Source organism: Cottoperca gobio, chromosome 21 (genome assembly GCF_900634415.1).
Source record: "Cottoperca gobio chromosome 21, fCotGob3.1, whole genome shotgun sequence".
In the NCBI taxonomy this organism is placed as follows: domain Eukaryota; kingdom Metazoa; phylum Chordata; class Actinopteri; order Perciformes; family Bovichtidae; genus Cottoperca; species Cottoperca gobio.
Genome location: NC_041375.1, coordinates 22,410,620 through 22,437,037, shown reverse-complemented (window position 1 = coordinate 22,437,037; position 26,418 = coordinate 22,410,620). Strand labels below are relative to the sequence as shown.

Below are 26,418 nucleotides of genomic sequence, written 5' to 3'. Positions count from 1 at the left end.
CACACAGTTACTAGGCAGAATATAACCACGTGAAATAATATAGTTATAAATACCTACATCCATCGACGCGTCTTCCTGTTTAATACTCATGTAACGTACAAATCAGTCACTATTAGCCGTGTCAGCAACACTGCCCCCCCCCCTGCTGACACCAACACACTGTCCTCCCCACACACTGACGCAGAGATCAACATTGTGTTAATGATATGCATGAATGTTAAACTTATCAGGGACTTGTGTGTTTACTGAGATCACAGCTTCCCAGTCCACAGCAGATCTTCGCAGCAGGAAGCACCTGCTCACTTTCCCTCCGGCTATCTCAGACAAACACACCAAAAGGCCCAAAGTACCAGGAAACACAAACGTAAAAGGAAACCTCGACTTTAGATCACACACACGTTCAAAACAGACGAACACACACAGCTCGTGTGTGAGTTCACCGACGGCTCTGTGACAGTTTCACGCAGCAGCTTGGAAACATTAAGTTTAAATAGTAGATTATCTTCAAGGATAGTAAAACAATCGCACTCGTATTTGGAGAAGATGAAGGTGTTTCGAGCTAAAACATATAAATATTTCTAGATTTTATGTCACAAACATTAAAAAGGTAACAGTTTTGCTGGTTTAAGTTTAATCCTTGATGCTCATAATGTACATTGTGTCTTAAACAAGCACGTCGCACATTTCTGCTACGACCACACAGCTCCTCTTTTAATCTTTTAATTAAGATATATACTCTACATACTTTTCATTACATTCCTTTTTCTATATTTAGATTTCTTGTACACCATTTTTATTTCATAAGTCTTCTTTAAAAGTGTTAAAATTCTGTATTTGCTCTTATTTTTTAATTTCTCCTGCTGTGTTTATGTCCATCACACACCAAAGCTCTCCTTTTTATTTCTAATTTAATCTTTGAGTTTTTCCACTGAAGCTTCTCAACTCTTTCCATATTCAGTTTGACATATTTAACCTGCTATTTCCTGATCTCATTAATCATTTCAGTATCAAATTGATTAAAAATGTTCTAACGTTTATTGGTTATTATAACGAGCATATAAAAATGAATACATCAGGCTGATATTTAATAGCTTTTATATGCCAGCATTTGCTTCTCGCCTCTAATAAATGGCTAAATGTGGAATAAATCTCTGAATATTATGAGTCACTGGCATCTTTCATACAGAGAACAAAACTTAACTGGACACAAAACTGTCAAAATGTGTCATTTATGGCAATAAAAAAAAGGTTAATTCATTTTTTATATCGACTCATAAATAAGCAAAAGCCACATCAAATGAATTCTTGTACAAAATAAAATAAATAAACATTACACAGTGTGAATCAGATGAACAGGAACAGATGCAGAAAAAAGTATTCTGTGAACAAACACAACCTGCCGCAGAGAAAGGTGCTTATCAAGTCCGCGAGCTGCCAACTTGGAAGAAGCGTCAGTGTGTTTTGTCCAAACTGTCGTGCGTCTCTGTGCCAGCATCCTGACGCGACAGCAGGCCGAGCAGCAGAGACCACAACACGCCTCTTCTTTTAAAATGATGCTTTGTGCAGGTCAGTGGTTAGAGCTACAGGTTTGATATTTCATGTCGTCTCCGTTTGTGTTTCGTGGCTCCAGACGAAAAAACAAATCACTAAAATCAAACTGAGATTTACTTGATCCGACTCAGATGAGCTGCTGCTGTCGGCCAATCACACAATCTGTTGGAAATTAAAAACAAAAGATCTTATTCAGACGAAAACACGACGTGCCAGCAGCTCTGCAAGGCTGTAACTTAACGAGCAGATGAAACACGCCACGGCTTTAAAAATGTAATTATTTCTTCTGTGAACTACAAACTATTGAAACTATAAATATATGAAAAAAGTTCATATATATATATATATATATATATATATATATATATATATATATATATATATAAAAAGATTATAAAACAGCAGTGATATTCAGACTCAGAGTTTGCTCTCATGAAGTGAATGACAGGAGTAAAAGATACACAGTAAATATATCAACACTAGGAGACATTAATACTGTAGCTGTAGAATACATTACACAATATAAACAATACTATAAAACTACATCGTCGTCGTGACAAACAACAAACCTCAATACTGTCAACAGCGACACAAAGCGCCACACGGCCAGCTGTGTGAAGTGAAACACACAATCAACTCTTCGCTTCTGATCACTTTTCATAACATCTTTATTGAATTTGTGTCTCAGTTTTAAACATATTTACAGATACTTTAACTTTTTTTTTTTTGTTCAGTAAAAATACAAATACAGAACACTCAATTTTCAAAATCAACGCCGCTCCAAGCGACTTGATGGCCGCCCAGGTTCACGCCTGGGCTCCCCCCCCCCCAATCAGATAAAGGTGGCGATGGTGTGGGAGAGACACTGAGCCACGACTGGACTGCATTATGGACCTTTCAGCTGAGATGCTGCTGGATGGACGATGGAGAGAAATGTATGGAGGGAGTTACATGTCGTATGTGCAGAGAGATATCCTGTATGTACACCGTATGAGAGCTTCCCTTCAACTGAAGACGACTCGTTTCAAAATAATAATAATAATAATAAAGTGGATTAATTCAAACTGTTGGCCAGAATCTTCGTCAAAGACGTTTTGGCCTTAAACGCAAAAAACATTTCGACATAAAAGATATTTTACTAAAACGTCTGTATCTTCTACTTACACCGGTCAAATCCAGACATTTAAAGTATAAGGAGAATATTATTTTACTCTATGTTCCTGTCATCCAATCCCATTAAACTCAATAGTTTTTTAACTACTCTAACCCATTAATGTTAATTATTAATTAATTAAGATGAACAATACTGTAAAACGGGTCACAAATATACCAAAAGCAGCTGGGAACTGGATTTCTTTACTATTTTCAGAAGCGGATTAATCCACATTAGGTGCTCGAGTGAGTACTTCCAGGAGTGTAAACGTTCATATTGTTCATATTTTGGACATTTCAGAGGAATGAGGTGCATACACACGGTTACATTTGATGAATTCATTCTTGGTTTTTGGGCTTTTCATGGGATTAGTTGACAGTAAGAAAGAAAAGAACATCTACATCCTTATCCTCTAAAACTTTAATTAGGCCGTCAACACTTTGTGAAACAACTACGGCTTAAATCAATTTGATCTTTGTTGCTTTCTGCAGTCAGTGTGACTCTATCGTCAGGAGGACGGGGGAGGGGGGGTTATTAAAGCGTTAATCAGCATATTGATTGTTTTAGAGAACCTTTAGTCACGTGGCCCGGGGCAGGAAACAGAACGTTAACGCTCAGCCTGAACTTTTTTTTTTTTTTTTTTTACTCCATCAGCATTTATCTACACGTCAGAGGACAAGACAACGTTTGTGCAAACAAAAACAATAACTGTGAATCATAATGATGTATTACAAAAACACAAAGCAAGAGGGCGTGAAAGAGCACAGTATTGGCCAAGGCGTCACACATTTGACAATAAGGCTTGAAAAGAATCAAATACAAAACAAATACAAAAATCTTCCTGGTTCAGTGGACTTCCTACTCTGCAGCTCGAACGCCTGCAGGACACGCGTCTCTGTTCTAAACCGTAATAATGTCCGAGCATTCGAAACACACTCACATTCTCTCCCTCACACACACACACACACACACACACACACACACACACACATTGCACAGGTCTATTGAGCCCATCCTGTATTTGTTAAAAACTAAGGGAAGGAAACATCCTGGTTGAATCTCTACACGCGTGGATCTGACTAAAGTAAAAGCATTTGGCTGATGTAGTTTTGACATCGGTGTTACGGCGACGACACAAAGTTTGTCTGGAACGCAAATTGCTGTTGTAATGTGGGATTACTTAACCTCGACGGGGGAGTCAGGCCTTTACTCAACATCTCGTCCTCCCCTCTTGCTGCAACTCTCCCTCCCTTCCTGGTGAACACATCGTGGTTCAGCTGCAAGTCTTCTTCACATCTGCTTACTGCCGCGTCATATAGTAAGAAATATGAGTCCCATCTTTAAAAATCAAGCAGAACTAGGAGCAGGTGCGACTCTAACGCGTGCAGTAGTCCCAGATTCACGGGGTTATAATGTCTACTTTCACGTTTAGAGCGCGTTAAGACTGCAGCGTGTACGTTGGTGTGAGACTCTTTTGTTTTCTGCAGGAACACTTTGTGTTACGAGTCGTGTCCGCTCTGTGCAGTAGGTCACATTGAATCGAGTGTAAACCTGTCTGGACTGTTGCAGAGCAGAGCTGCTTTTGGTTGTTTGCTAATATAACAATATGTAACAGACTGTGTTACCTATCATCAGAGCAGTAAATCCCTCACGCTGTAACAGAGAGTTAGAGAGGAGGCTCCGACTTCTCTCCACGAGGCCGAGCTCTTGATATATCGCGACCGTACGGAGCGAGTTTGATATTCAAACTCTTACAGAGAGGATGAATAAAGGCTCAGCAAAAAGGGTTGTGCGTTTTGAAATTGTAAACAAATTAAAAAACTATTTCTCACATTTCTTCACAGACTTGAAGATGTTTTACGTTTGCTTGATGATATGATGTCGCCGTTCAGCGGTTGATCTGTACAGTAGCTTTTAGTCATGATTGTGCACCGAGTAACTAACACAAAGGGGACACGCTTGCAGCTATATGCTGTACATTTACATTTGAATGTACTATATATCGAAAGATAAAAACATTTCCACATTGGGGCGATCATCCAAAACTTGGGACATTATGAAATTTCAAACTTTGCCAGACGTCTCACACTTATGTGGGAACCTGAGAGTTAATGTCTCAGAGTGTTCGATGAGGAGAGAGGGACACAACATTGAGTTTATACAACTTACAGTTCGGTGGTCCAACTGGTGATATAGAGTCCAACAGAGCAACTGTTGCATGATGGGAGCTCAGCAGGGAGACTTCATGTATTCAGCTCTTTCAGTGCTACACTTCTATTTTCCTCTTCCAATACAAAGTGCACAAATAAATGATTTACAGCAGAGGTTATTTCAACACGCACACGCACGCACGCACGCACGCACACACACACACACACTCACACACACACTCAGGTTCTGAAAATGATTTATGAAAAGGCAGGAAATAAGAGAACGCAGGATGTGAGAGAAGAGGTCATCAACTGGAGAGAAACTATGTGATTGTGGAGATATAAAGAAAAAAAGCAGCATCCAAACGAGGAGCAGCAGACGTCTCTAACTGGAAACTGGAAAGATGTCGAGGTGAAGAGGGAGAGGCCTGCTGCTGTCCCCGTGTCACAATGGTCCACTTTTCTGAAAAAGGAGGATTAGAGGAGGAGGAGGAGGAGGAGACACAACCCGCCCCTCGCACTGATGATGTGACGAGCTGCTAACAGTTCCAGGTCAAAGTTCATCTGATGAAGATTAAACAGGAAGTGGAATGGGGGGGAAGGAGGTTGGGTTCAGGGAGAAGCAAAGGGCTTTGATTCAACCCTGTGTCCCCATTAACGATGTGTCCAAACAAAAACAAAAACACACACCTCATCAACAGATCCTGTAAAGTCCTCAAGTCTGTCTGCCTGGGAAACTAAATGACACTTCCATCAGTAGTGTCAAACTGACTGCGTAATCCTTCACAGAAACCCCATAATGCACCTCAGTGCCTCAGTCTGTACGGGAGGAAAGTCAAAATTGCAAATCGACACAAAAAAATAATAACAAAAAAAACTAAATCAAGCCTCCGGGGGTTTTGGGGCTCGGTCCTTCAGAGTTAATTCAAGCCAGTCGTGAGGCTGAGCAGCACACCCGCCGTCTTCCTGATGTAAGCAGAGAAGACGGAGAGAGTCAAAGAGTAAAACATAGAAGAAGAGAGGGAGACTCAAAGTCCTCTCCACGCTGCAGTGGTCTGTGCGGGAGGCTCTCCGTCTGTCTCCTCGGGTTGAAGTCTGCAGTCCGAAAGCAGTCGAGAGTCCGTGGAGCTGAATGTAAGTTTGTCCAGTGTTGATGGGTTGGTTTGTGTTCAGTCAGGCAGGCGAACAGGTGGCGCCCCCTGGTGCTGTGGTGGAGGACGATGGTCCTGCCCGTCTACTGCTGAGCCGGCTCGCTGCCAGGCAGGGTGATGTTCCCCAGGTGGAGGACAGGAAGTGGGTGAGCCTCCGTGTTGAAGACCCAGCTCTCAAACGGCATCAGGTCGTCGCTGGAGAACAACAGGTACAGATACCTGAGGGGGGAGGGATGGTGGTTAACGGAGGGGTGAGGATGACAAGGATTGGGTAAGAAGAAGTAAATGACATCACTGCCACGAAAGATTATTTCCGCAGGTTTGTTAAAGTCGAGCACACAGTGTCAGCTTAGGCACAGGAGAAACTAAATCCTGAATTTGTAGCTAAATATGGAAAAATATGAATGTTGTCTTGCCATCAGCACTTTTAGCAATTGCTGCTAAAGCTGGGGTAGGCATAAATTATATTATAAACGTTCAGCATATTGTAATTCAAGTGGTCTGAGGGGAAACTAGACTTCTGCACCTCCTCTCGACTGTTTTCAGGCATTTTTCAGGCATTTTTCAGGCTGTTTTTAGGCTTTTTTCAGGCTTTTTTCAAGCTTTTTTCAGGCTGTTTTTGGGCTGTTTTTAGGCTTTTTTTCAGGCTGTTTTCAGGCATTTTTCAAGCTGTTTTCAGGGTGTTTTCAGACATTTTTCAAGCTTTTTTCAGGCATTTTTCAGGCATTTTTCAGGCATTTTTCAGGCTGTTTTTAGGCTTTTTTCAGGCTGTTTTTAGGTTTTTTTCAGGCTTGTTTCAAGCTTTTTTCAAGCTTTTTTCAGGCTGTTTTTAGGCTTTTTTCAGGCTGTTTTCAGGCTGTTTTCAGGCTGTTTTTAGGCTTTTTTCAGGCTGTTTTCAGGCTGTTTTTAGGTTTTTTTCAGGCTGTTTTCAGGCTGTTTTTAGGCTTTTTTCAGGCTGTTTTCAGGCTGTTTTTAGGTTTTTTTCAAGCTTTTTTCAAGCTTTTTTCAAGCTGTTTTTAGGCTTTTTTTCAGGCTGTTTTTAGGTTTTTTTCAGGCTTTTTTCAAGCTTTTTTCAGGCTGTTTTTAGGCTGTTTTTAGGCTGTTTTCAGGCTGTTTTTAGGCTTTTTTCAGGCTGTTTTTCCAAGTGACAAAGAAAAAGGAGATTTGTGTGCAGCGTGAATTTCAGCCACAAATGTATAAAGTGTGGCCGTGGTGTCTCTCGCTCTCATCTCGGTTAAACATACAGCTTATGGCAGTGGGAGTCCTATGAGTACACCTTTGTACCTGCCTCTAAGTCGTAATGCTCTTAAAGCTCCGTCCATGTGCACTTCAGTGAGAAAAGTTGTTTCTGCGACATAGATTTGAGTTTTCTATGCCTCATTTAGTTTCTACAGCTAAAATAATCTGAAAAACCCCCAAAATAAGCCGTTTTTTGCATTTGTTATTGTGAGCAGGCTCCAGCGTATGACAAGTTCAGAGCTTTAATTTAAAAGCTGCTCACTCGGTTTGTTATTCTTTATGAATCTAATTAACATTAAAAAAAACAAATCTGATGGACACTCACAATGCTGAAGTAATTAAGCTTCACACGGCGGACCAACAGACGTTTGGGTGCTACATCTCCGTGCAGATCGGTGTGGCTGGCAGCCAATCAGGACCCTGTTGCTGTATTGCTTTGATGCAATTGGCTCACAGCCAGCGGGAAAAGACCGAGAGCAGATCGACACCAAAGGCTGCGTAACATCGAGGCCTTCAAATGTCATCATCTCACAGAGTAAACAGCCAGTGTGGCAGGGTGACCTTTAACAACTTATACACCAAAGACACATTTATGTTAAAAAGGGACGGCTGATAAGTCGCTTCCAGCTAACAGAAAGGCTGGCAGAGCAGCCAGAGCAGCCAGAAAAGCCCACTTTGCTCTGTGTTATGATAATGTTTGAACTGTCACACTGTTTGATTGACAGCAACAAGTGTGTGAACTGAATTATATGTTTGCTGCCAGGAGGAGATAACGCCAGCAGGGGGAGGCAGAGAGCCACATTACAGGGTGACAGTGTGCATTCAGAGCCTCCTCCCTTCATCCATCAGTGATGATGATGATGATGATGATGATGATGCACCACAGAGACTTCAGAGCTCTGCTTTGCATTAATCCGCCTTTTTAAACCCTTTAGCCAAATAGAAAGAAATAACAGAGCAGTGTGTAAACGAAGAAGAGTAATTCTGATATGAAACACAGAAAGTGAGGGTTCAGGCTCTATAATAATAACAAATTAACAAAAGGTGAAGATAAACTAGCCAGTAATATTATTTATAAAGGTTACATTTGAATAATTTAAGTTTCACAGGACCATAATAAGGTTTCATTATGTCGCTAATAGTTCTGCTACAGTGAAATGACCCAGGAGCATTGCTTTGTGTTTCTTCAATAGTGTTACCTGTGTAAGTAGTCGGCTGAATAAAAACGGCCCAATACACAAAGTGCTGTGACGGGGTAACGTATACCGCTTTCTATATAATAGATTTCATTGTTGGTGGCAGAGTCCGCCATTCCTGCATTTGATTCAGAAGATGACCAAGCACGTCCAGTATGCACTCCAGCGTTACTGTTCGGCTTTAACTCGACAGAGTGGCTTAACGGTGACGCGGTCGTGCTGTATTTCTAACAATAAATACGACAAATTGATTAATCGATCGAGAGAAATATAATCGGCAACTATTTTGATAATATTTAATCATTAGAGTAATGTTTTTCGGCATATTATGGAGATTTCGTGCTCTGTTTTATATCACAAGTCACTGACAAGTCTTTTCAATCTGCCACTAAATCAAAAGTGATGAATTGATCATCAAACGTACTGATGTATAGATAGATCAAGCCAATTAATTAAGTGTTATTAAGCGTTGGCTTACTTGAGCGTCTCGGCCAGGAAGAAGCTCTGCTGCACATCGTCGTACGTCGGGTTGGAGGAGTAAACGTCCTTCACCCCCGAGAAACCTCCGCTCACCCTGCAGTACTTATCAATGGCCTGGAGGAGACAAGGAGAGAGGGAAGGAGGGAAGGGAAGGAGGAGACAGAGGAGGAGGAGAAAAGAGGAAAAAGATGGAGAAGGAAGTGAAGTGGAAAGAGAACGATAGAGAAAAAGAAAAGCAAGAGAAAGAAAGAGGGCAAAGAGAAAAGGATGGGGGGGGGGGGGAACAGAGAGCACAATTTTAATAGGCTTACAAAAGCATGCTTTAATTAATTTCTTTGCTTGTGACAGATTAGAGCGAGTCCTGGGGAGACCCATACAGGAAAAGGCAGCTGTAGAAAAAGAAGATTACCACAAACGCCTCCCCTGCATTTACATTTCATTCTCTGTTCTTTCCGTCCCTCCTCTACGCGAAGCAGCTTTAAATCGAGGGAACTACACTCATTCATGTCATTCTGCATCCGAGGGAGCTGCTGTGTAAAGCAAGCCTCGTTAATATCTCCTAATCAGGCCGTCTGCGCAACTTCGCCTGCAGAGTTCCAATGAGCGGCGAAGAGGAGAGTTGGTTTGTTTGTTTCTAAACGCGTCTTTTGTTTTTCCTGGACACGTGATCCGTGCTAACATGGATTTAAAGCTACATTCAGCGAGAGATTGAATCAGATTTCTTTGGACGTCATATGTTGTTTTCGATTTTCTTTAAATCCTCCAACACATGGTGTCCAGTCTTTCCAGGACAGATTTAAGCCACTTCCGTAGGTGGTTTGGATTGTGATGTAAATCCCCCTCTGTTCATTCACTGTGGCTTTCGAGGGTTTATCTCCGATCCTCCAAACACGACAGATGTGACAGATGTTCCGACAACAACCAAAACAACAGACATGGAGGACGGCCAGCCAGTCAGATAACAGCCGAGCCGCGACCATTTCAACGCTTTCGTGTTCCTTCACAGCGACTCGCGAAGAAAACATCGAGAAAAAAGCAGCAGAAGAAGAAAACCGCAAGTTACCGGCCTGTTGCATCCCGTGTTGCTAGTCAGAAAAACCTCTGTTACTATGGCAACAAATGCTGCAGTGACAGCACATGAAGACAAACCAAAAACTAAATCTATTAACAGATGTTAGTTTCTAACATGAAATTAAAAAATGTGTATTAATAAATGTATTTCTGATTTCCTTTCTAATATAAAAAAAAACATCAGCACTACAAATACAAGATAACATTAATAAATCATTTGACTGCGTTACTGCTAAAAACTTTTACTACAAACAAGTGGATCCAGATTATAAAACAGATTACACTAAAGTGTCGCAAATCAGTGGGCCGGCAAACCCAAGATGCACTTTCCCCCACAGAGCACAGCCTGATGATGCCTCTGAGCGGAGTAAAGGGGTTGAAAACAAGTTTAATATGTGAGCAGGTGCTTCTCCCGTCTACACACACACACACACACGATTCAGCAATGCTTCATTAAAAATGCAGCGATCGTGCAGCTGGTGACACGGACTGTACACTATAACCTGTGTGCTCTATTGATTTGCAATGAGGACTTGTTACAGTGAAATTGGTGCCTCCATAAAAATTCTGGCCGCATTACACTCCTGCTTATACCTTATCGACTTTCACTATTAACGCATGTAATGAAAGAATTATCTCTGTCCTTGTCTTTCAGTGTCTCACACACAAACACACACACCTTCTCCCTCCATCATGTCCTCGAGTGACCGTTTTACTGTCAGCAGATTTCTGTCACAAGAGTTGGGACTATAATGTCTGGTATTCATGGGCTGCTGAACCCGACGTGCTTTTGCCCTTCTGGATCCAAACTGTAGTGTCCCGCAACAGTCTATTCAACACACGCACACACACAGTAATCAAGCGGAGTGTATCCTTCATTATGTCTCAGTGCTTAAAAGGCATATCTTAACACAAAACAAAGATTTGCATATGAAAAAAAACACTCAACAGACTGGGAACTCCAAATCTTCCTACTGGGTTACAGTACACCCATTATAACTGTACCCATGAAATTCAGAACACACACACACACACACACACACACACACTCAGAGCATGACCATGTATGCAAAATGAATGATCTGATAAAAAATCTACCTGTAGGAGGAGGAGCAGTATGTAAGTGAGGACACATCTCACATTACAGCAACTGGGCTTCACCTTCACACACACTCTGACATACACACATGGGTAAAACTGCATAGGGGATAAAGAGACCAATAGAAGAAGAGAGTAGGATGTTGAGCTTCGTGTGAACATGGAGAGCCTCAGGTGTTGTGTGAGAAAGTAACAAGTAAGAAACATGAAAAGACATAAAATTATAAAAAAAAGGGAAATAATTGGAGATGGAAAAATGCAAAAGAGAGAAAGAAACAGAAAGCATAAAATAAGTGGAGTATCCAAGATGGCCCAAATCCATACTAATTCCAGGCAGGAGTTCACACTCTCTCACACACACTCACACTCACACACACACACACACACACACACACACACAACTGTGGAAGTCATCTTCGGGAGCATTGTGTGACCGATTGCGGGGGAGTGGCCAGCACATCTGTAGCCACCCAAGTAATTAAGACTAAAACAATTTCTTTTTTTAATAAAAAACAACATTTGTTTGGAGCTTCAGCGACAAAGACTCAGGATGACAAAGACAAAGGAGTCTTGGGAGGATAAATGGGAAGCAAAGCTAACATTAACTGGGCTAAGTATCTCGTTCGGTAGCTCTTCGCTCCCTCCCTCGCCTCCTCTGTCCTCTCAGCCCTCCCTTCATCGGACTCTCTCACTCATGCTTGCCAACTCAGCCACAGACACTCTCCTCTCTACTCTGCCCTCCTCTCTCAACTCTTTGTCCTCTCACTTCACGGCAGGTTCGGCAGTCCCCTCCAGCTCTCCGGTTGGATGACTCTGTGCGTGCTGACAGAACCATCCTACAAGCAGCTGAAAGGAAATGGTGGAAATCTAAACACCCCGATGACCTGCTTACCTATCAATCTCTCCTCTCCTCTTTCTCTTCCTCTATTTCTCCACCCCTCCTCGATCAACCCCAGTCCATCACATCCTTCCTCTCTTCCACCAAGCCACATTGTCAACTACTTTGTTAAAAAGATAGATGACATACGCTCTTTATTTCCCAATATACAAACTGATATCGGCTGTTCATCATCCACATCACTTCCCCCCCCACTCCAACTTGTTTCTCCCCTCTCTCACCGAATGAAGTTCTATCCCTCGTTACCTCTGCCCACCCCACCACCTGCCCTCTGGACCCTATCCCTTCTGACCTTCTTCCTTTTCTCACCCATCTCATCAACACAGCAACTGGTTGCTTTCCAAACTAAAAGAAGCCAGAGTGAACCCTCTCCTAAAGAAACCCTCACTCGACCTTCTGAACTACAGACCTGTCTCTCTTCTTCCATTTCTTTCAAAAACACTTGAGCACACAGTTTTTAAATCAACTCTCTTCTTGCCTACCTCAGAACAACCTTCTTGAGCCGCACCAATCTGGTTTCAAGGCTCCACTCAACTGAGACTGCCCTCCTCGCTGTCACTGAGGAACTTCACGCTGCTAGATCAGCCTCCCTCTCTTCAATTCTCATCCTTCTGGACCTTTCATGCTCATCACAGTGAACCATCAGATCTTCCTCTACATCAGGGGTATTCAACTAAAATTCTAAGAGGTCCAGTTAGAGAAAATTTCCACAAGCAAAGGTCCGGAGCATCATCATGTCTCCCACAAAATGTCTTTCAACATCACATTTTCTGTTTGCTGATTTCTCGCCACATATGAAGCACACAGATGAGCCAGCATCATTGACAGGGAAAGCAAATGTATCTGTCCACGCAGAATTAAACAATTTTCCTCCAAAACTTATTTTTTTGTTTTTTTCCCTGGTTAGAATATAAACACGTCTCTTCTAACGGGCATCTTCCCAGACGTCTTCAAAACAGCCGTTATAAAACCCTTGCTAAAGAAACCTAACCTAGACAGTAATACGCTGACCAACTACAGGCCAATATCTAACCTTCCATTCATCAGCAAAATACTAGAAGAAATAGTCTCGGTCCAAATAAACTCCTTTCTTAAAGAAAACAACATCCTGGAGGAATTTCAATGAGGCTTCAGAGCATGCCACAGCACCCAAACTGCTCTGACTAAAATAATTAGTGACCTCAGACTAAACTCTGACACAAACAAGGTCTCAATTCTTATCCTGCTAGACCTGAGCGCAGCATTTGACACGATCGACCATGACATCCTAATTAATCGTCTGGATAAACTGGTTGGTCTTTCTGACTGTATTAAACTGGTTCAGAACATATATCAAAGGGAGAAAGTATTTTGTCAGGCTTGGAGATCATGTGTCAGAGAAGCATGATGCCCACTTTGGAGTTCCACAAGGGAGCTGCCTCGGTCCATTACTGTTCTCCCTATACATGCTACCACTGGGGGACATCATTAGAGAACACGATGTGTGCTTCCATAGCTACGCAGATGACACGCAACTGTACATCTCTGCTGAACCAAATGATACTACAGCTATTAACTCCATCACCACCTGTCTGTCAGCAATAAATAAATGGATGAGCAATAATTTCTTACTAGTAGGTCCTGTAGCAAAAAGAGAGATGATGCTGAATAACATGGGGAAACTTACTCCTTTGATTAAACCTGAAGTCACAAGTCTTGGTGTTATCATAGACTCAGATCTAAGCTTTAAATCCCACATAAACAAGGTGACAAAAACATCATTCTTCCACCTTAGAAATATAGCTAACATCAGACAATTTATAAATCAAAAGGATGCTGAAAAACTAATCCATGCTTTCATCTCAAGCAGACTCGATTACTGTAATGCACTCTTTACCGGCCTCCCAAAAAAAACAACGGAGAGACTTCAGCTCATCCAAAACGCTGCAGCGAGGCTGCTGACTAGAACCAAGAGGTCGAGACCACATCAGTCCAGTGTTAGCTGCTCTACACTGGCTTCCAGTAACCTTTAGACTTTAAGGTCCTCCTTCTTGTATACAAAGCCCTAAACGGAACCGCACCAAGTTACACTGCAAACTCTCTCATAAACTATGTGCCCCCAAGAACATTACGATCATCCACTACTGGTTTATTAAATGTTCCCAGAAACATCCAAAAGAAAATTGGGGATGCAGCCTTTAGCAATTATGCACCAAAGCTATGGAACACTTTACCTGCAGACATTAGGGAGGCAAGCTCACTCAATATCTTCAACAGTAAGCTAAAAACATATCTCTTTACTTTAGCCTTATTCTGCTATTTTATATTATTTTAATTCAGCTATTTGTATCATGGTACTTCAGACTCATTTACATCTACACTGTGATTATTGTACTGTAAATGCTCTTATTCTGTCTAATCTTGTACTAATTGTTGTTTTTGATGTGAAGCACTTTGGGCTGCAATTCTTGTATGAAAGGTGCTATACAGATAAAGCTTATTATTATTATTATTATTATTATTAATACAATACCCAATTCCAGTCAGACAGCAAGTCAGACACCATCTTTTCTTTAATTTGAAATGTTACCATAAAAACTTTACTTTACGGACTTGTGAACATCAATGTGCTAAAAGGATCAGAACAATGTATGGGGTCTGTCATCTACATTAGTATGCATGTATAGATGCAATATTAAATAATACAAGGGAGGCAAAGATGAGCCTTTCAGCACCAGCTCTCTTTAGTGTCACTCATACTCAGTACAATCACACATCATAAACACACTTTGCAAATATATTTGCTTTCCACATGAGCGTGAGCGCACTTACTCCCACTCAGAAATACAAAGAGAAGTAGTTCCATGCTTCAAATGGAAGAAAAATAGGTGACAAGAAGATTGGCAGGAGAAAGAGAAAAAAGGAAGAGCATGAAAAGAAGTATGACAAGCAGGCCGGTTGAGGTTTAGACAGAGAAGACACATCGACTGCTGTATAGAAGACGAGTTCTTTAATCTTCTGTCAGGACTGGAGCAGAGGAACGGATAGAGGGCTTTTATTTCTGTTCTACTTTCATAAAGCTTTTCTTATTAAAACACAAAGGGCAGAATAAATATCTAATAACACCTGAAACACTCACGAGTGCTCACATTCACATGTTTCCAACACGTGGAAACTCTACAGTAACTACATGAGCTTAACTGCAAGGTCAAAATCTCTTAAAACACAGTCTACACATAGACACACAGAGACCCTTCACACGCTCCAAAAAGAAAGAACTCCCTTGTCATAGGCACGGGGGAAATGGCATGAAAACAGACTCAATTATGCATCGTCTAACCTTCTGACTGAAAAGTCGATACTTAATCACAATTTCAACTGCAGCAAAACAAGCTCAGCTTACTGTTTAAATACTCTCACTTTCCAATGAGCACAGAGCAGATACAATAATATAAAATATATATTCAGGAGCTTTGACATTTACTTATCTCAAACCACCCAACTCAAATAAAGAAAAGGTAATTACTTGATATCTATCAAGACAGCAACGAGTTTGATGGTGCAAAATAAATTCTTTTGAATCTTTATCTACAACAAGAACGGCTGAAAGGGTAAGAGCATGGACCTGCCATCGGCGCTACCTGCATAGAATCTTACATTTCATCCGTGACTTTTAATACATCAGTTTGTGCCTGATGTATTAAAAGTAAACTGAATGTTCTAATTTTTCTGAGTGGCTCCAAGATCAGCCAAAGCTGTACTTTCCAAGCCCATTCGTCTTCTGTTATTAATCATCACGGTGCACTCTATGCTTTGGACCTTGTGCAAAAAAAAAATGAGATTCATATTGGAAAACAGGGATGTGTCGGGCGAGCGCGGACTGACACTTCACTAGATCTCACGTTTTCTCATGCAGTTTATAATTAATAACCATGAAACCAAAAAAAACAACAACAAAAAAAGGGGCCCTGACAAATGAGGCCGAGCAGCACAGCGAAACAAAAGCACCGTATAATACAAGGTTCAAGTGAGCGAGCAGCCGCTAACATTGTGATGCTTCCATATTAGATTTAGTGAGAAGCTGCTCAAAATGTTCCTATGACCATCTAACATTTTTATAAAATAAAGTAGTTTCACTGCACATTATTGATACGGTAACACTGTGAAAATGTCCTCATTCTTTTATTTTCTTGTAAATTAAATGAATAAATGTTTTCCTTCAGGAGGTTCTTTGTAATCCTGTTCAGCATGACCCTGACTATGACCTTGTTAAATATAAAGCACATTTTACTATCTCACTCCGCACTAAATGGAAAACATGGCAGCCCTGTGGAAGCTGTAGAAAAAATAAGAACAATGAAGGAGAAGAAAGTCTGGCAATTTCTCTAACATCACGGTTAAAAATGCAAAATCCCCCCCCATCAACTAACTAAACGTTGCTCTCCCTCCGCTCTGACGCTGAGTGCAACTGTTTTTGAGAGCAAGGCATTCGAGCAGAGCTTATGAAATTCTCCATCCGTCCTCCATTTAACAATGCCAGCAACTCTGAAAGCTTAAGCTGCTTTTCTTTTGGGAGAACAGGGTCTTAAAACTGTACTTGTTTTGTGCTGAAAAAGCAAATCCATCAGATGTCTTACCAGATCCTTCCTGGTGATTCACACCGTACAAAGCAACACAGAATGATAAGAGAATGTATTATTATATATAAGCTTTAAATGATGGAACTAAATCCCGACTTAGTGGTGTTAGAGTTCAAACACATGGATGTTGTTTACCTGTGCTGCCTCCCAGCCCCACTGCCGATATTTGGGATCGTGGGTGAACCTCCACATGTACCAGTAGGTCTCGATGACCTCTGGCCGCAGGATGTAGTACTTCTCGTTTTGCCGTACGGCCACCGCCTCCAGGCCGCTGTCGAACTTAAAGGCCTCCGGGCCGAGCTTCAACACTAGAGGGAAGAAGAGAAGGGTGGACGTAGAGAAGAGGAGGGAAGAAGGAGTGACAAGAAAAGAAGGGAGGGAACAAGAAAAACAAGGTTAAATGGAGAGCAGGAGAACAGAAAAATAGACGAAAATGGAAAGAAAGAGGAGAGGAGGGAATTGAAGATGATGAGAAAAGAAAACCAGAGAGACATAGGGAAGTCAGGACGGTAATGATTAAGAGAGGAAACAAACATCATCGTTTGCTGATTTGAATTTGTGCGTTTGTGATGAAGCAATAAAAACCTCGTCGCTTTTACTGGATTTTCCTTTTTACAACCACCGTTACCCGCCAATTAAGTGTGAGGACTGGAAACTACTGAGACGATGAGGAAGGTGGTGACGGAACTGTCTTTGAAATGATTAACACACACACACACACACACACACACACACACACACACACACACACACACACTGTCGTGAATGACTGCTCATTGGGAAATAACAGCCCACATTTAGACAGCCTGACCGCTGCTATTAAACTCGCTGCCACCTTACAAGAAATGTCTCTCTCTCTCCCCCCTCCCTCCCTCCCTCCCTCTCCCCATCTTCATTTGTCGCCACAGCAACCTCTCCTCTTTCTCAGAGCAACCTCACGACTAACTTCACACACTTACACGTACAATCATGGTGCAAGATCACACACACGCTGGTGTTTCTGTGCTGACGACTATTGATCCTTGTGGGGGGGAAACATCTAAAGCAGGATTTCCAGAAATTGAAAACGTAAATACCTGCTAGACAACTGACCTACCAATCTTAAGACAGACTGAATGTATTGTGCTTTAACTAGTTTTACTGCTTGTGATCCTACAGATCACTTTACAGACAAATCTTTACGGCGCCATCATGCCAGTTTTATTCATACTAAAAGTATGTGTGTTCCTGTGTGTGTGTCGCTCCTCACCCGTCCTGTCGTAGGACTCGTGGCAGGTGTGTGCAATCTCAGCTCCCAGCTGCAGGTAGTGTCCGGCCTTGTCGTCGGGCGAACCGTCAGCGCCCAACGCAAACATGCCGCCGGCGAAGCAAGCCAGGTGGCCCATCTTCCTTTCCAGGTGGCCGTTCTTCCACTCACCAATGAACGTCAGACCGCCGTTGGATTTGCGTATCAGGTGGCGCTCGATAGCCTGGAGGGAGTGTGTGTGTGTGTGTGTGTAAATGAGAATGAATGAGATTTATGCATTTCAAATCGAGGACATTTGTGGGAAGATGAGGTTCGAAAAAGTGGAATGAAGCAGTGTGTGTTTCGGAGGTGACACATGGAATATTAATTGTACATACGAGTGTGTATTTGTATGCAGGGAGTGATTGAATCAGTACATCAGGATGTGTGAAATGTATGCGTTTAGGTGAGAATGAAGAGATAAGGTCGCAAAAGGGCGAATGACATTTATTATAGAAGGAATGTGGATGAAGGTTATGAATGGAATATTGAGTGTGTGTGTGTGTGTGTGTGTGTGTGTGTGTGTGTGTGTGTGTGTGTGTGTGTGTGAATGCAATATTGGGGTTAAGTTGTGTGAATGGGGCATTGACATTGAGCGCATGTGTATGAAGGTGAGGAGGGTCAAACAGAAGTAAACAGTGCAGAATTTAAAATCCAGCCACATCCCTCACCCTTCGCTCTGTGGCATCTGCTCGCTGTCGGACGGTCTTAATGATTGACCGACATCTTCATCAACTACAGAACATCTGCCCTCTGCTAAATCCACTCTCACTTTATGTGAGAAAGCAAAAGCACATCTCTCTTTGGTGAAGACGAGCACTGAATACTGTAAGCAGGGAGTGAGTTTAAATCAGAGTTGGTGATTTAAAAGGATAACTGGGAGAAGTTTAGTTTAGTTAAAGTTGCTTTTCCTGCAGGACGGAGCTGCAGGATGAACTGGAGCTACAGAGATACAAGCTGGGCCTCCTTTTATCTCTGTGGCATTAATTCCTGAAGAACATTTTATTTCTGGCGTCTGGTGATTTGACAGATTTGCCAAATAGAATATAATTAAATTATTTGTCTTCACTGTGATGTTTTGTCTCTCTTAAAGTAGTGTTTTTATACAGTTCTGCAAGAATACATGGCTGCAAATGTTGTCTTCTAACGGAGGACATTAGTTTACGAGTTTATTTTAAATACATTTTGGTGTGTTTCCCTCAGATTACGCACAATGTATCTCTCTGGTTCAGAAGCTGGCGTCTGTGGAAATACAACATCACACAAGCAGACGCGTCTCTGAGTTCACTGTACCTCGATGGCGTCGTCATAGGTTTTACGGGCTTCTGTATCGGTCTTGTCCGACATGAGCCATGCCTTCAGCAGGTACTCGTAGAAACTGTCCCCAAGTCCTCCAACTGAGGTGTGGTCTGCAGAGAGGGAGGGGACAGAAAAGGGTTAAAAAAGGAGGAACGAGATGTAACAGCGAGAGAGGGACAAAAAAGAAAGCAAACTTGCCTGAAAGTTATTGGCAGAGAGCAACATATGGCATCAAAAGCTTCTAACCAAACCCCGAGTGTTTGTTTTTCCTACACCCACAAAATATTGGCAGCATTGTTCCCCCACTCATGTCCCGTTTTTGTTTACCGTGTTCCTGGTGGGCTCACATTTCCCATGTCCCCAATCGTCCTCATGAAAGTTTACACAGCTTTCATGTCCGTCCTAATTTGCAGGACACCACATAGAGAGGATGGGACGCAGCCAGCTCGATCTGAGACTATGAAAATAACTTTTCTTTTCCTCCCGAGGGAGTTTTGAGCCCACCTGATAAAACTCTTTAATGACACTTTGGTCTATTTCACTGACCTATGAAACATTATTGACAATATTAGCAAAGAAAAGACATTTGTGCGTCTAAGATTTGCTTTAAAGCACATGACAGTAGTAATAGACGTACGTGTCACTAAAACAGCTGGCGAAGGGGCTTCATAAAGTGCTGGATGTTTGTATAAGGATGAATCTGTAAAGTATTCAATTCTTTAAAAGTAGAAAGTAGCCGAAAAGGGAATTACTCAAGTACAAGTACACAAACTCCACCACTGCCTCTCGCGTCACTATAAAGTGGAGTTGGGGAAGCAATCAGAGGAGAAACAGATTGATTTCACTCGGTGGAAGTGGAATATTCCTCCTCGTCTCGGTGTAACCATCTCTTCACATCTGTGGGATCTTACTTGATATCTGATGCTTCTCCGTATGTGATTAACTACATGCCCGCAGGTAAATGGAGGATACGCAAAGACGGGGAACGAGAAAGAAGCGATGAATTATTCAAACATCACAAACAACCTTGGAGTCATTACTGAGGTGACGATGATTACTCGCATCACTGTCATTGTGCAGCAATAGATACTGTACTTTCCACATGTTTTATGCAGAGTGCTCATGAAGCATCTGCAGCACAAAAGCACTCACCACGACTTTTCTGCATGTATACGGAAAGAAATTTTTTATTTTTCAACGTAGCATATTTGTTACATTTCAATAATCCCCCGGCTCCATGCACGACATTCTTCTCGGCTATTCTCTCCCGGGTGGAAAATAACCAGCAGACCCAGATGAACGTGTGTATTTTGTATTCATCCTTGAGTACGTCTGCTCTGCCAGCATCTGGCAGGTCACCAGCTGTCTTCAGGTGGCTCTGTTCCACGCCAAATTATCATACTTGGTTAATGAAGGACTAAAAGTGGCACGTGGGTATTTTTGAGTCTGCAGGCTGAAAGAAACACCTGGTGACAACAGCACCGTGTTCACCTGGGCTGTTTGTGGAGCTCCTATGGGTGTCTGTGTACACTGAGTTTGTGTGTAGAAGAAAATTCAGTCCACCTACGCGTCAATCTTTGCTGTCAAATCAAAGCATTTGTAGTATTTTATTAATGTAACCAAGCAGAAAAGAGCCTCACGTTCAGGAGCAGAGGATTCAGTCCTGGTAGTACAGCAGTGGACCAGCTCAGGTAAGAGGACAGAAGTGGTCTCAAAATTATTTAAAACTCAATTGAAAGTGGTAAACTTTGATTATTCTGATCTTATTAATATAATATTATTATTTTATATATATAGTTTTCCAGACAACGTCAATACAAGCAGCCAGAGTCCCGTATATTATATCCACTCACGACTGTAGGAAACATAAACCGCCAACAACTGATCCTTTGTTTGATTTAATAAAACTACAAAAATAACAAGTAAGAGTGAAAACGCTGCATCACACCAGAAAAGTGACAATACACCACCGACAACTCCACACACACACACACACACACACACACACACACACACACACACACACACACACACACACACACACACACACACACACACACACACACACACACACACGGATCTGGGTCATGCAGGAAGCGCCTGTCAATCAAAGCAGGATCTGCTGAGAAGGCGGATTCATGCACACGCTAAACCTGCAGACGCATGTACACAAGCGGACATCTTCACCAAGTTTTAAACACACTCTGGCTGCTGAGGGAATACTAATATACACTACAAGTCATTTCTATGCAGCACCAAACCCTGAAGAGCAGCAGAGGTCAGACATGTTTCAGGTCGTGTTTCATTACACGACCCTTTTTGCTGACAACTAATCAACATTTACAAACCCTGTTCAGCTGTCAAAATCTAGTGGGATGGTGCATAATAAGGGATAGTGTGTTGTAATTTATCAATATGGCCAAAAACAAAACATATTTTTCCACAAAGACTGATTCAAACTTAATGTGGAGTAATTAAAAGGGTGATTCCAAAGTGTGGATCAAAGCTTCGTAGACGAGATTAAGAATCATTTTCCTGTGTTTTAAGACTTGCGTATATATGATTTATTTCTATTTAACGTATTTCATTTATCAGATATGAGCATCCTGAGGTCGGGCTTGTTTGTCTGACGTGTGTTGCATGTTTTGTCTTTCTGATGTGAGAAGTGTAAACTGTATATTTTGAGAGAATCGTCATAAAATCTGTTTTTAAAAAGCTGGCGACGTGAAGTTGAGATGTTCTACAAGTTGTTGTTCGTCAACAGCCGACTAGTTAAACAGAAAACAGTTTCACAGTCGCCTCAGACTAAATAATGAAGTGGAACAAAATTACATTTGGATTATAAGGCTACAAAGATACATCCATAGGCGAGAAAAGCAAACACTTAAACTGCAAAGTCTACTTTACGAACCTCTGTGAAATAATAACTGTTAATAACTAATCTTGCTATATGGTAATCCAGCAGTGAAGAAAGGAGTGTTTGGCAGACTGTCGTGTGTGTGTGTGTGCGTGTGTGTGTGAGCAAAGAAGAGTGTTGGTGAGCAGGTTAAAAAGAGAGAGTGGGTGGTGTGTGTGTGTGTGTGTAGGCAGAGGAGTGTGTGGTAATAAGGATGTCAGTCACAGCAGGATCTCATTAAGACGGAGGAGCTCAGCCTCATTCCTCATTAGTGTGACTAACTACTGTCTACACACCTACACTCCACAGTAAGACACACACACACACACACATTCATACAGACACTTGCACACACGTGCTTCTACAAACCAGTTGGACTTTTTTAGGAAGATAACAAGTGATTGTTGTTCACAGTAGAAACACATTAATCTCACATGAGACAGCCGTGCTGCCTCAGTCTAAACGGACCTGTAGTGAATTCACTCTGTGTCGCTGTTTCACTCTGTAGCAGTTACAGTGCAAATAACCGTCTCACAACAACACCTTTTTACCTATAAAACTTTAAATGCGCTGTAATGTTCTGCCTTCCTGACCCTGAATGGTAATAATCATGAGCAGACGCTCTTCGTTGTTGCTTTATCGATGTGTGTATTGTTGATACGTGATGTAGTTCTAATCCCAACTGTTCATTTTCTACTTGTTGTCGGTTAGAAAGAGGCCATTTAAGTGTCCGAGTGTTCGCTATGTGTGGCTTGTGAAACATGGGTCCACATGTATGCGTAAACAGCAGAGTCCTGTTGTAAAAGGACACATGTCTGAAATCACTAATGCCACTAAACTAAGGATATATGTGGGTTGTTAAAAAGGGGAAACGTTAGTAGGCTGCACATGGCTATGACATGCTGCAGTCAAGAGCACGACACAGAGGTTTACAGCGAGTCTCCTAGCAACACTGGCTATCAACTGCCAGTCAGCTGCTGCCATGGGAAAGACAGACCCAGAGACTTGGAAGCTGAAACAGTGTTTCTCGGATAACAGCCGCAGTTTCCTTCTGGCTTACACTGATCAGACCTTACACAAAAAGTGATTTTAAGTCTCATTAATGTCACAATAATCCATGAAAGTAATCCTCAACGGATCAAAGTGACTTCTCAGTTGCGTCGCAATGTGTGGATATTAAGAAGAAAGAAAGTCCTCGTCAACGAGGCAACATTAAAGCTGTTTGTTGTGAACACAATGTGGAGTGCAGTTTGGTTTAAATGAACCGAGCAGCACATCAACTATTGTTTTTAATGTCCTTTCATTATTCATCTATTTTTTTAATTGATGCAGCTTATAGTGTGGCATCAGCATTTTTATTCTGCTGGCCGTGAAGTGCCAACATTTCTCCTCATTTTTCACGCCCAGAATGCACTGCAAAGCGTAGTCCAGCTCCTGGCACCAACAAGCTATGAACGGCGGTCTCATGATTGGTCACGATTACATCATAGCTTGACGAATAAACGGAGATTTTCTACTCATCAGGGGCCTAATCATTTGTTATTTTTTACAAGGATTTATCAACATTCAAGGGCATTTTTGCTTCAGGTTTCACATTAATTACATTCCTCTCACCAAGCTCCCTCCTGCTTACTGTAGCGTGCAGCCTCTTCATGCAGCGCTCAGGGGGAGGCTGCTGCAGCTCAGGTTGGGTTTCGAGTAGCTATGGGCTTTAATTAAACCGGCGTTGCTTTATTGTAATCAACCGAGCCGGGTACGGGCAACAAGGTGGACTGACAGCTAATTATTGTGTCCAGGATGAAGATCATAACACACATACGGTAACATGCAAGTAGATCGATGGATATTTATAGTTGTTTTTGCACAGAGACACTGCTCATGCGCAGAAACACACATACAAAGATAGACTCAGTCCCTCACACACACACACACACACACACACACACACACACACACACACAGAAATAACATACAACATCCGTCATCACCTGCCCAGTCATGCAACTCGCCAGCTAACTATCCATCTGCTAATGAACTCATCTCTCCATCAATCAATCCGCTCCCCAACTCATCCTGCGTACATTTATTCTCTCCTGCTTTTGGCCCAAAGTCTGAGCTCTTACAAGTGATTCTGTCCGACTACCAAACAACCTCTCCATCCATTAATGAGCCCATCCATTTATCCAGCCATCCGTGACAGCTCTCCATTTGTATCGTCGACAAGTAAAACAAATAAAACAGAGGCTTCATCTCGCCGGGCCACCGTATTTGTTATAAAACAATCTGTATTTCGAGAGCGGTTCCATCTCCTGTTCACGTTTCTCCTCTGTGAATAGTCCACGTGTGTGTGTGTGTGTGTGTTGCCTGTTACCCGTGTACGTGGGGGTGTTATGAAATTGAATAGATTTAATATGGCACTCTCTTGCATAGCAACTCATTCCCCTGAACAAATGAAAACAACACAATATATTCATTTTTAAATCAGATTTCTTCTGTTCATTTCCTTTAACGGCACCAAAGTGCAAACCTGAGCAGATCGTCATATCTGATCCACGGGCAGAAATGACAGCACTCAGGGAAAAATGAAAATAGTTCCAAGGCGAATGCACACACACACACACACAGTTTAATAATCTGATGGAATATTAAAATAATAAATCTCTACATATCTGTCATCCAGTATTTTTAGTGTCTGTTAAACAGGTTCAAGTAAACAAAAACTAATATTTAATACTCCCCGATGAAAGCTGGGATCATAACTCGAAAGTGCACGCATGAAAGAAAATGTAAAATATTCTGAATAGATGTTGGGAAGAGGACGAAGAGGACTCAAATCTCCAACACATTTAAAAGGTTTTATTCAAACTATTATATTTATAAATGATTATTAAAGAAGATTTAGAAAAAGATAAAACATTCAAAGACGTAAATTATAAATAAAGGTCATATAGTTATTTATTGCTGGTGTGTTGAACTCCTCTGTACATATATATTATTTTATACAATTACCCCAAATCGACATTATTCTATTTTATATTTGCTATATTTCATCCCTAACTTCTAAACTATTTTATGTCTCAGATTCCCATTTTTACGAGCGGGATTTTCTTTTTCTACACATTTAAATGAGCGCTGTTGAAGGGCATTAACGGCAGCTTCTCTCTAATTGTTGTGCACCTGACAATAAATAACTTGAACTAGCAAATGTTCAAGGTGTCGAGTTCAAAGGGTTGTCGGAGGACTGCGTGCTGCAGTCGGCGAGGCAGAAGACTTCGGCACATCACTAACAGAAAGCGTGTTTTCAAATCTTTCCTATTTCCTCTTTGCAATCGACTTTGGGATTTCCTCAACGTAGCCACAAGACCGTGTGTTTATGTGTGTAACCGGGTGAAACACTAAATGATTGTAGTCGTAGCGACCCAACACATGTGGTGTCTCACCAGCTTTAATTAAACACTTGTTGTAAATGACTTGAAGCAGAAATGACAGGTTTCAGAGCCAGAATAGTTTTCTGCACGTCTAATTTCACTGGGTGAGCTGTTCATTTCCCCGGGCACAACTCCAACATGTAATCAATACAGTGGGAATACTGTGTTCCCTGTCTTCCGTCTTCTTCTACTCGCTTCAATTTGTTCTCATTAAAGACAATCTATTCTGCGGCTTCTCTTTCCTTCACTTAGAGTTCATTTCTCCTGATTCTCTTCCTACAGTTGTACATCTGAGCACCTGATCATTCAACACAGGAACATTCGGACTCTTCTCTTGACGGGCTGCTTGTGAATCAATGATGCAGGTTTTCTTTCAAGTGTTTTCTCAAATTAAAGTTGAAATTGATGATATTTTTTTTACCAAATGTGCTACTTAGATTTACTTTTAACCCCAAAAGAGCAAAAATGTGAATGTAAACAAACCAAAGTTGTACTTACGTTGACCCCAGCGACCCGTACGAGGGTTCAGGTAGTTCGGGTAAAGCCCGTTGGGTCTGTCCATTTTGGCCAGCAGCTTCCGGATGTGCATCACCTGAGATGGAAACCAGACACCAGAGTTTTAATCCAAACAGGAAATATTCACCTTTTGACAAGACAGGTCTGTTTCATGATTTCTCGCTCGATTGACCTTTAAACATAAATGTCACTTTTGTTTGTTTTTAAGCTATTTCCTCTGATTCGAGGTGCAATTTAATTAAATGCCGTCACAATTGCTGGCATGACACTTTACCTCTCAGTCATTTCTGTATCGACTGAAATACAGGTTTATTTATTTATATATATATATATATATATATATATAACAAAGCTGCAGTACAGACACAGACACAATGACCACACATAG

The 26,418-nt window shown here is 41.6% G+C and overlaps 1 protein-coding gene across 1 annotated transcript in view; it reads right to left on the bottom strand.

The window, feature by feature from the left end:
* Positions 1-2,201: 2,201 nt before the first annotated feature.
* Positions 2,202-26,418, bottom strand: part of man1a2 (mannosidase, alpha, class 1A, member 2) — a 101,169-nt gene continuing 76,952 nt past the window's right edge. Inside the window, 6 exon segments of the mRNA XM_029458691.1 lie at positions 2,202-6,224; positions 8,919-9,034; positions 16,742-16,914; positions 17,856-18,075; positions 19,185-19,300; positions 26,013-26,106. Coding sequence (XP_029314551.1) covers positions 6,089-6,224; positions 8,919-9,034; positions 16,742-16,914; positions 17,856-18,075; positions 19,185-19,300; positions 26,013-26,106 — 855 coding nt within the window. The 3' untranslated portion in view covers positions 2,202-6,088.